At 62.8% G+C, this 10,086-nt stretch overlaps 1 protein-coding gene across 5 annotated transcripts; it reads right to left on the bottom strand.

Annotated features, from left to right (window-relative positions):
* Positions 1 to 696: 696 nt before the first annotated feature.
* On the bottom strand, positions 697 to 5,893 carry IBA57 (iron-sulfur cluster assembly factor IBA57). Of its 5 annotated transcripts, none has more exons than XM_025454933.3 (3): positions 5,544 to 5,893; positions 2,095 to 2,435; positions 697 to 1,842 (listed from the first exon to the last, which is right to left on the bottom strand). In XM_025454933.3, the coding sequence occupies exons 1-3, from the start codon at positions 5,876 to 5,878 to the stop codon at positions 1,451 to 1,453; spliced, it is 1,068 nt and encodes a 355-aa protein (XP_025310718.3). In that variant the 5' UTR covers positions 5,879 to 5,893; the 3' UTR covers positions 697 to 1,450. The 5 variants fall into 5 exon arrangements, with proteins under 5 accessions (XP_025310718.3, XP_025310717.1, XP_025310719.1 ...); XM_025454932.3 differs by having other exon boundaries at positions 5,538 to 5,893; XM_025454934.3 differs by lacking the exon at positions 5,544 to 5,893 and adding an exon at positions 5,217 to 5,345.
* Between the last annotated feature and the right edge of the window lie 4,193 nt (positions 5,894 to 10,086).

Consider the following 10,086-nt stretch of genomic DNA (forward strand, 5'->3'; position numbering starts at 1 on the left):
CTGCCCCTCCCCTCCTCCATGCTCACCCTCTCTAAAATAAATAAATTTCTCAGTCTCTAAAATAAATAAGCCTTTAAAAAGCAATGTTACAAAAAAAAAAAGCAATGTTACTTGACAGGATGAGCACTGGGTGTTATTCTATATGTTGGCAAATTGAACACCAATAAAAACTAAATTTATTAAAAATAATAATAATAATAATAAACAAAAAAGAAATAAAAAAGAAATGTTGAAGGAAACACGTCTAAACAAGCTTCACGGTGGGGACCAGGGGCCTTGGGAGGGCCAGAGCCCTCCACCAGCCATTACCCGGACCCTCTCAGGGCACAGGGGTGGGGCATATGACAGCTTACTTCTCAGAACTCTGAGCTTCGCACGCACACACAAGCAGCTGTGAGACACAGCAAGGGGCTGAACACACACACCCGTTCTCAGAAATCGGCATTTGTGAGCACAGAAGCAGGCGTCAGCATCACGCACTGCCTGATGCCCTCGGACCCCCGGCGGCGAACACCAGTCTGCCCGCCTTCTGCCGTCTGCTCCAGGCTCCCAGCTCCCCAGCCCTCCCATCCTCAGAGGCCTCTTCCCAGGGCTCTGCTGGGAGATTTCATCTGCTGAGTTCTCAGGGTGTCTGGTCTACACAAAACCAAGTCCCATCACCTTCTACCCAAAAGGAAACCAGAATTCCACACAGGCTACTTGTGGGTCATACTTTAATAGCCACCCTGTAACATCAAAGAGGACACCCCAGCACCAGAGGTTCACATTGCTGGGGACAACAGAAGTCAGTGGTCTCAAGCGGGGAGGAAAGTCACCCCCAACTGCGAAACCTTGGCCACATCTCAAACCAGCAGCAAGTAAACCAAGCAGAAGCTCCATCCTGGGCCCTGCTGTCCAGGCCCAGGGCAGCTCCAGGGCAGGAGATGTGGAGGGCTGGCATGAGGGAAGGCAGTGCCCAGAGCCCGCCTGTTCTATTGGCCAGTCCCAGATGCAGAAGGATGCAGGCAGCCCCAGGGCGAGGCTCTGGACTGCCCTTGTCCTGCGCTGATGGTGGAATGACCTGCAAACCCTCAAAGCTGGTATCTTGTCCAACATCACACAGCAGAGGCTACAGCTCAGCTCAGCCCAGAAACAGATGTGCGGCAGGCTCCTCCTCACCCCCAGGCCAGGGTGGGCTCCTACCACTCCCAGCCACAGGGAAGCCCCCACACAACGGCCCATGCAGGGCCTCCAACCCACCACGAGAAGCACGGTGGGCAAGGCATGCCCGGGCCGCACCTGCACACCCGCAACACCGGCGGCCCTGGGAGGCCCACTACACCTGGGGGCCTCCAGAGCAGGGGACCGCTGTGGGCAGTGAGGGTCAGCCTGCAGAGCGTGGCCAGCAGACAGGCCCCTCCACAGCTCCCTTGGCAGCTCCAGAATCTCTGGGAGTGGCGGGCATCCGGGGCTACTTGGTAGCCATGGGCCACCAGTCCGGCACAGACACAGTTACAGCCACCTGGCCGCTCTCAGAGGTCCTGATGTGGAGAGGACCTCTGATTTTCTCTGACCGTAGCAAGGCCAGGCCCACGTCTCCCTGGCCTGCCCGGTACTTGCCAGCCACCTGCCCCGACTCCATGAGCACCGTGGTGCCAGGCGTGATGCCACTGGCAGGGAGAGGGCCTGAGAGCTGTACCGGGAAGAGGCGCTTGCGGATGACGCCCATGTGGTGGGTGCGGGCTGTCAGCTCCTGGCCGATGTAGCAGCCCTTCGTGAAGCTGACGCCATTCATGAAAGCCAGGTTGGACTCCAGGGGCAGGGCTACTCCTGGGGGCAGGTCACGGATCCCCTCGGGAACACCTGCGGGGTAGGAGGGAAGTGGCTCCCTGAGGCCTGAGGGGTCCTTCAGCCGGGGGGTGGGGGGCACCCCTCCCATGCCCCACACCCTGCAGAGCCCGCTGTCCACGCACCAGCCTCCAGCACAGGTGGGGTTGTGGAGAGCTAGCACTGAACACCTGAGCCCCCGCCCAGGCCCCCCAGGGCACAGGCCCAGCACAGGGCCACCACTCCACCCCACCCCCACCCGGACCATGCCCCATCCCACACCCAGACCTTGCCGGTACCGGTGCCGGTGATAGTCCCGGAGGTCTCCCAGCTGGCCCCTGGGTACCAGGGCCAGGCCCTCCTCCTGGGTGAGAAGCCTCCAGCCCATGCAGGCGGTCCGAGGGTCGCGGGTGAGGATGGTGGCCCCGTTGGCCTGCTCCCACAGTGGCACAGCCCCACCAGCATCCTCAGGGGAACTGGGCAGTACAGCCCACACACGCAGCTCCGGGCACGGCTCCACCTTGACCTTCCGTCGGATCTTGTACAGAGCCAGGTGCCCCTGCAGCGCGCCCAGCACTGCACTGTCACACTCCAGAAGGAAGGCGGGTGCCTCGTCCAGCTCGGGGAGACTGCAGGCAGAGGCAGGAGCTCCTGAGGTCAGTGCCCAGCCATGGACCACCCGTCTGTACCGCTGTGTGCCACCCTCACCCTAAGCCCCACATGCCGTGTGAGACCTCACGTCCACTGAGGCGGCCCTCCCCACCCATAGGGCTGGCAGTGCTGGTGCGGGCCCAGGGAGTAGACCACGTGGGGCAGGCCCGGGGCCACAGCCCTGCAAGGTGGGGGCAGGCCCGGGGCCATGGCACTGCGCAGTCTTCACAGACAGAGGAGCACAGACCACGGCTACTGCAGGGTCCTTAGCGGGATGTCCAGGGCCCACACAGTACAGAGGCGGGATCCTGGCTACAGAAGTGGATTGAACACAGACCCACAGCTGAGGGGAAACCGAGGCAGGGAACTGGTAAGACCAGCCAGGTTTATGTCTGAGAAGGTCACCAGGTGCTGCCCCTGGCCCTTCCCCTAGTCCCCACCAGCAGGCGCCCCCCGGCCCCTCCCCCAGACCCCACCAGGTGCTGCTCCCCTCCCCTCCCCACCATGCCCCACCACCAGGTGTCCCTGGTCCTTCCCCCCAGGCCCCACCAGCTGGTGCCCCCAGACAAAACAGGGTTAAGTGCTGCCCTGGAAAAACCAGTCACTCTCAAAGAAAAGAGCTGCAGGGGTTTGCTTGCCTCACCCTAAGTATACATCCTGTTGTGTTCACACTCATCCCACAAACAGCAGCCATGGGTCCCAACCAATACAGGTGGACAGAGCTAAAAATCGTCAAGGTATGTGAGCCCAAGCCAAACAACTCCCTTTGTCTGACCTCCTGAGACGACCCATTACTTAGGGTAGAAAGGAACAGCCAGGGAGGAGCAGGGGCTGAGAAGGGCGGATGTGCACACAGGGCTGACGGGACAGCTGTCCTAACCCAGTCACAGACACCTGCGCACCCAGACACACATTCACACGTATGTGGCTCACGTCCCACCCCTGAGTGTCACCCCAGACCACAGGAGGCAAGACTGTGTGTGGAACTATGGGAAGGGTGTTTGGAGCCTCCCTGCTCCTTTATCTGCTTCCTGTGTCTACAATTATTTTTAAAAAAATAAATAAATAAAAAAGTTAAGCGATAAAAAAGCAGCTGCCTGGGAAGGTGGAGCTCAGGGTGTCTGTAGGGGATCAGCGCCCTGCACAGCACCCAGTATGCTGGCATGTGCCCTGCCATAAACACAAGACTCCACTCTACCCTGGGCCAGGATCTTCGCACATACACAGTCCCTTGAGGATGCAGCTGGGGGCCAGGACCGGACAAGGACAGAGGCTTGCTGGCATGCTCCAAGTCACCTAGGGGTGCACCTACTGGGTACACAAGGGGGGCTGAGGACACAGTGGCCTGCAAGCTCCCAAGAGCTACCCCCCGGAAGGCCAGGGCAGGAGTGCTGCCGAGATGCTGGTTATATGCATATATGCCAGGGGGCACCCCCTGCTGGAAACAGGGGAGCAGATGACAGTCCCTGTCCTCAATGGGGAGAGCACCTAGCAAGGCCAGCATAGCCAGGGGCAGAACCTACAGCATCTCCTACACGGTCTGTACCCGGGGAGGGCCCACAGCACTCAGGGAGGGTCCCGCAGCATCAGGGCCACGTAGGGGTCACATGCATAGTTGGAATGAGACAGCACACAGCCTGGCCTGAAAGGATGAGCCAGCAAGTGTCACATCCGACAAACGTCTGTTGTTCAAAATACAGAAGAGCCCTGGAAACTCAACAAGAAACAAACAACCAGATTAAAAGCAGGCCAGAGACTTTAAGAGACAGCTCCCCAGGGAAGACAGCAGGAGGCAAAGAAGCTGGTTTGCAGGACAGTACAGCCGCTCTGGAAGACAGTTCGGCGGCTTCTGGCAAAACCAAATGCTCTTCCGCTACAACCCAGCCATGGAGCTTCTAGGCACTGTCCCAAAGCAGATCCCCAAATCCCGACTCGGGGGTTTACAGCAGCTTTACCATAATCGCCACAACCGGGAATTGTGAATGCCTAGAGACACCTTGGGCCGTCCACACAATGGACAGGACTCAGTGCTGAGAACAAACGGGCTTCTAAACCACCAGGAGCCGTGGGGGAATCTGAGGGGTGGGTTACTGGGTGAAAGCCGCCCATCCCAGCAGGCACGCACTCTGCGATTTCAAGTGTGGGGCGTCCTGGAGAAGGCGGGGCTGTGGACACAGGAGACAGGTCCCCTCTGGGGGCAGCGGGGGAGGACTTGGGGAGCACTGCAGAGCTTTGGGGCCGTGAAACCATCGTTGTGTGACCCTGCGGTCCTGGGCACACGTCCTACTCCGTGCCCACGGCAGGCACAGCACCAGGAGTGAACCCCATGGATGGGGGGTGGGAGGGTGAGGCGGCTCTGGGTGATGCAGCATCAGTGCGGGTCCATCAGCTGGAACCCATGCACCCTCCTTCTGGTGGGGACGCTGACCTGAGGGCGGCTGCATGCAAACAGGAGCTCTCCAATCCTTCCCCTCAATTCTACTGGAGCCAGAAGCTGCTCCAAACAGTCAAGGCCACTATAAAAGCAAAGCAGTGAAGCCACCCCTGCGACCAGGTGCCGCACCCAGGAACACCGAACAGGGAGCCTGAGGAAGGAACAAGGTAGGGACACCAGAAACTCCAGAGAGCAGCAGGCAGGGGGCGCTGGGCTCCCAGGGAGGCGGCCCTCTCCCCAGTGCGAACCTGGGCCAGGCAAGTAGGCAGGACTGGACCCACAGGAGGAGCCAGACCTCACCGCAGGCACTGGGGCCAGTACATACCTCATATAGGTATATGGCTCCTCACCTGCCCGAAAGGGAGCCGACTGCGGGGCGACCCCCTGTGGCACTGCAGACCCCACCCGCGGCTTCCCCAAGCGCAGCTGAGCAGAAACAGCCACTCGAAGGTGCGGACCTCGGACACCAGCTGGGAGTCTCCGGCCGGGCGCGGGAGGCCGGGTCCGGCGTCCTCCCCCGCCCTCCCCCGCCCTCCCCCCGCAGCGGGGCCGCCCGCCGGGGCCCTCCCCCGCCCTCCCCCCGCAGCGGGGCCGCCCGCCGGGGCCCTCCCCCGCCCCCCCCCCGCAGCGGGGCGGCCGCGCTCACCCGTACAGGAGCACGTCGTAGAGCGTGCGGCCCTGGGCGCTGAGGACGTGGGCGTAGCCGGCTCGCGCCAGGGGCGGGGCCGCGCCGGCCGCAGGGCCCGGGAGCGGCAGCTCATTGGTCAGCAGCCCCAGGAGGAAGGGCGCGGAGTCCGGCCCGCGCACGCGCAGCAGAGCGCGCTCGGCCAGCGGGAAGCAGGCCCAGGCCGCACCGCCCCCAGGGTCGTCGCCCTGACGGCCCGCGCTCTGAGCCAGGCGGCGCCCTGGAGCCGCGCGCAGCCGCCAGCACCAGGCCGGGCCGCCGCGCCCCGGAACCGCGCCCCGGAGCAGCGCCGCGGCCGCCATCTTGGGGAGGAGTGGGGCGGCGCGAAGGGGCGGCCCCGCTGCGGCGCGGGCGGGAGTGCACGGGGGGCGGGGCTCGCGGGGCAGGACGGAGCTTCCGGCGGGCGGGGCGTTTGCGCGGAGGGGGCGGGGCTCGCGAGGAGGGGCTGGGGGGCGGGGCCTCGCGCTGCGCGTCTGCCTCCCGCCCTGGGTCCGGGCGCCTGACCTGTCCCTGTGGTCCCGCCGGCTTCGCTGCGGCAAGGTGAGCTCCGCCTCCTCGCCGAGGCGCCGTCCAGCTCACTTGCGTGCCGCCGCCGCCAGCTGCCGGGACTCCCGCTGCCCTGTGTCGGGGAGCCTGACTCCCGAGGGCGTCCGGAGCAGGTGCCAGGGCTTCCTCTGTCGTGGGGAGGTGTCCGTGGCTTGGAGACCCTGGTCGCAGTTCCTGTGGGTATCGTGTGCAGGACGCCTTTCTCCCCCTGTGGGTTCTCAGCTCTCACAATCCCCTTTTCTGATGCTCTGGATGCTAGATGTGCTTGGGTAGGGGGCCCCCGCTCTGGCCCCATCCACGTGGAGTCACACCCCACAGGCCACCTCACAGCAGACGCCAGCCACAGTCCAGGGGTCGCCCCCGCTGACCCCCCAGGCTACAGGCCAGAGGCTCCCACGGCCCCTCCTCGGGTCCCTGAACTTGCTGGAGCGGCTCAGATCTCAGAGAAATGTTGGACGTTACCAGCTTATTATCCAAGGCTGTGACCCCGGGGCCAGCCCCGGGGCAGGTCACTCTCCCCACGTCTCCACGTGCTCACCAGCCCCAAGCTTCCCAAGCCTGTCCTCCCGGGTTTTCATGGGGCCTCATCACTGGGCATTGGTGACGGACCCCTCTCCCCTCCCAGAGATCAGGGGGCAGGACTGAAGCATCCAACAACCCTCTGCTCCCAGGGTTGGGTCCCCTGGCCACCTGCCCCCATCCTGAGGGGCCACCCAAGGTCACCTCCACACTCCCTCAGGGGCTCCTTACGAGCACCAGGACACCTCCATCGCTCTCCTCACTTGGGGAAACCCCAAGGGCCTTGGGCATTCTGTGCCAGGAGCCGTGACAAAGACACACGTGCTTCGTGGTATAAACCACATGATCAGAGGTGCATACCCCAAGGGGAGTTGCCAGGTCATATGGTAATTTTCTGACTTTCCAAGGAAAGTCCATACCATTTTCAGTGGTGTGTGCATCAATTGGGAGACACGCCCCATCCCAGGTGGCTAAACCAGACATCGGTGTCTTGAAATTCTGGAGCCTGGAGTCCAGGAACGGTCAGTTTCTGCTGAGGCCTCTCTCCGTGGCGTGCAGACAGGCCCCCTTGCCTTTACTGTGCCTTCTCTTGACCTGGTCTACCTGTCAGAGCCCCCTGTAGCAACCTGGCATGCAAATGAGGCCAGAGGCCAGGCTGTGCCAGCCCCTGCCCAGTGCTCCAGGGCCATGCTCACACTCTGTGGTACCCCACCCCCCTCACACTGCCTGCAAGCACAGCTCCACGTCCCTGTCTGCACTTGAGACATCTTCCCCAAATTCCAGACCCGCGGCCTGCTGGGCACCCCCTTGTGTGTCCCGTCCCTCAAGCAAGAGCATGTTTGCACCAGTGGGACCCACACAGCTCCAATGGCCCTGAAGAACAATTTTGAGACACCTCCCTCTGCATACCTGCATCCAGGAGCTTGGGGCTCCACATGGCACCAGGTCCCCCTGCGGCGTGGCCCCTGGGTCTCCGCGGGTTCGGGTACTGAAGAGACCACTTGAAAAGGCTATGGCTGCTGGAGCCACAGCCACCCCGAGTGGCATCCCACAGTAAGCAGTGTGGTCCTGCACCTAGCGACCCCACAGCTGTCCACCTGCGGCCATCTCCAGACTGCCCCCCTTGCCCTGGCCACTCTCTGAGACACTGAACGCCCCACTGATTCACTGTGGTTAGTGTGTGAGGCACCAGCATCCGGGGTCTCTGTGGCTCCCTGCCGCACCCTGGGGCACAGGTAACAGTTGCAATGCACAGGCCAGCGTCCAGGCAAGCTCCATGGGAGGGCCCATCGTGCGTGGTCCGAACACCTTGGCAGCCTCATCCGGGGCCCTGACCTACCCGTCCCTCTGCCTCGGCACTTCTGCTGACCCGGCTCCCTTGCACCCTTCCCAACCCTTCTCACACTCATGCTGCCCAGGACCTAGGAGGTGCCAAGTCCTTCCGGACTGGCGGCACAATGACGAGTGTGGGTGTCCCAGGTCCTTGGCCCCCCTCCTGGCTGGCGCCCTGGCTGTGACCCGCCAGCCCTGGTATGCGTCCCCCCTGGCCGCTGGCTGTGCGCCCTTTCTATAGAAGCTCTTCCTCTGCCCAGCCTGGCATTCCACAGGTGACCTGGCACCTCCCTGTGCGCCCGGGGAGGATGGAGAGGAAGCCACTGGGACGACACGGGCTGGGGGTCACGTTCCTCTGGCCTCACGTCAGCCCATCCCTCAGCCAGCACAAGAGAGCTTTCCCACCAGCTCTGGCCAGCAGGCACCCCCGGAACCTTCCCTGACCTTCCCAGTGCCCCCCCACCCCACCCCCGGCACTGTCCATCGCTGCAGCTGCCTGCCCCAGGGCTGCTCAAGGGCTCCCCAACCCAAACAGAGCCAGTGAAGCTTTGGCTTCTGCCTCAAGTCACTGCCACGCCCAGAGCCTCAGGGCAGGTGGCTGCCCCCACCCACCCACCAGCGCCGCCCCAAGCCCCCTCCTCCGGGAGGCCCTCTGGGGTCTCCATGCCAGCCTGGCCAGCCCGCCAGTGTGTGGGCTGCGCCTTCCTGGGTGCAGCTCTGGGCCAGAGGTGGTGGAGGCGGTGGGGCGGGGGTCTGTCTGGCCGCGGAGGCTCCCGGGCACCCATACTCCTCCACCCGGGTCGGTCCAGCAGCTGCATCGTCGCTGTGCCGCCCGTCGGAGGGGCGGAGAGCCGGGAGCTGGGAAACCGGCAGGCCTAGGGGTCCCAGACTCGACTTCCCAGCTGCTGCTGGGCCAGGGGTGGTTTCCTGTTATTCTCAGCTCGCGGCCTCCTCCCTTCCCAAAGGGAAGCATCCTGGCAGCCCCTCCCCACAGCCCTCCACAGTTGCCCCAGTGCCAGCAAGTTGGCTCCAGCTGTGGAAACGGATGACAGCCAGACAAAGCCATCCCGTCCGCTCTGGCCCCCCAGCCCAGCAAGGCCTGGGCTCTGCCTCCTCCGCACTGCAGGGACCAGAAGATGGGGGGCAGTTAGGGGATGGCCCTGCACCCTGGGTTCAGCCTGCATCCTCACAGCACTCCCAGGTGCATGGGGAAACTGAGGCACTCATGGAGAGGGGCTTGTTCAAGTAGCTGAATGAGTATTGAGTACAGGGCACCGCTCAGGTGTGTCTCCAGCTCCGGGAGTTAGGAGCCTCAAGAGCCTGGGCACCACGTCCTTTAGGGCGCCTTCAGGTGTGGGATCAGGCCATGTCAGTGTTCTGTAGGCTCTAGGCCTGGGCAGCCAGGACACCAGCCAAGACGGCACGACCACAGAGCCTAAGTCCCTGCGTGCAGGGGGCACAGAAGTCAGGGGATCCCTAGGGGTACATGTGGACCCCCGCGTCCCTGGGGTGGGTGCTCTGTCAGCAAGACTTGGCTGCTAGGATGTGGATTAGTGGGGGGTCTCTAGAGAATCAAAACCACTAGGGTATGTGTCGAGGGAGAGAGATTTATCTTAGGAAATGGGGTCGTGTGGGGACGGGGCTGGCGACCTGCATGATGGGCTGGGGACCAGGGAAGCTGGGCTGTAGTCCCAGCCTGAGTCTGTCCCAGCAATGTGAGTTACCTTCCATGCCACCTTTTTGTTCTGCTTAGGCCTTCACCTCACTGGGTCAGACCCACCCACACTGGCCCGGGCATCTGCTTTACTTGGTCTGCAGATTTTTTTTTTTAAGATTATTTATTTATTCATGGGAGACACACAGAGAGAGAGACAGAGACAGAGGGAGAGGGAGAAGCAGGCTCCATGCAGGGAGCCCGATGCGGGACTCGATTCCGGTCTCCAGGATCACGCTCTGGGCTGAAGGCGGCACTAAACCACTGCGCCACCCGGGCTGCCCAGTCTGCAGATTTAATCCCCAGACTGAGCGGGGACCTCAGGCTTTACTCGGCAGACCATCACCTGATTGGATGAGGCCCACCTCCACTGGCAAAAGCGATCTGCTTGACCAAAGT

The sequence above is a fragment of the Canis lupus genome, chromosome 14 (genome assembly GCF_003254725.2).
Source record: "Canis lupus dingo isolate Sandy chromosome 14, ASM325472v2, whole genome shotgun sequence".
Taxonomy (NCBI): domain Eukaryota; kingdom Metazoa; phylum Chordata; class Mammalia; order Carnivora; family Canidae; genus Canis; species Canis lupus.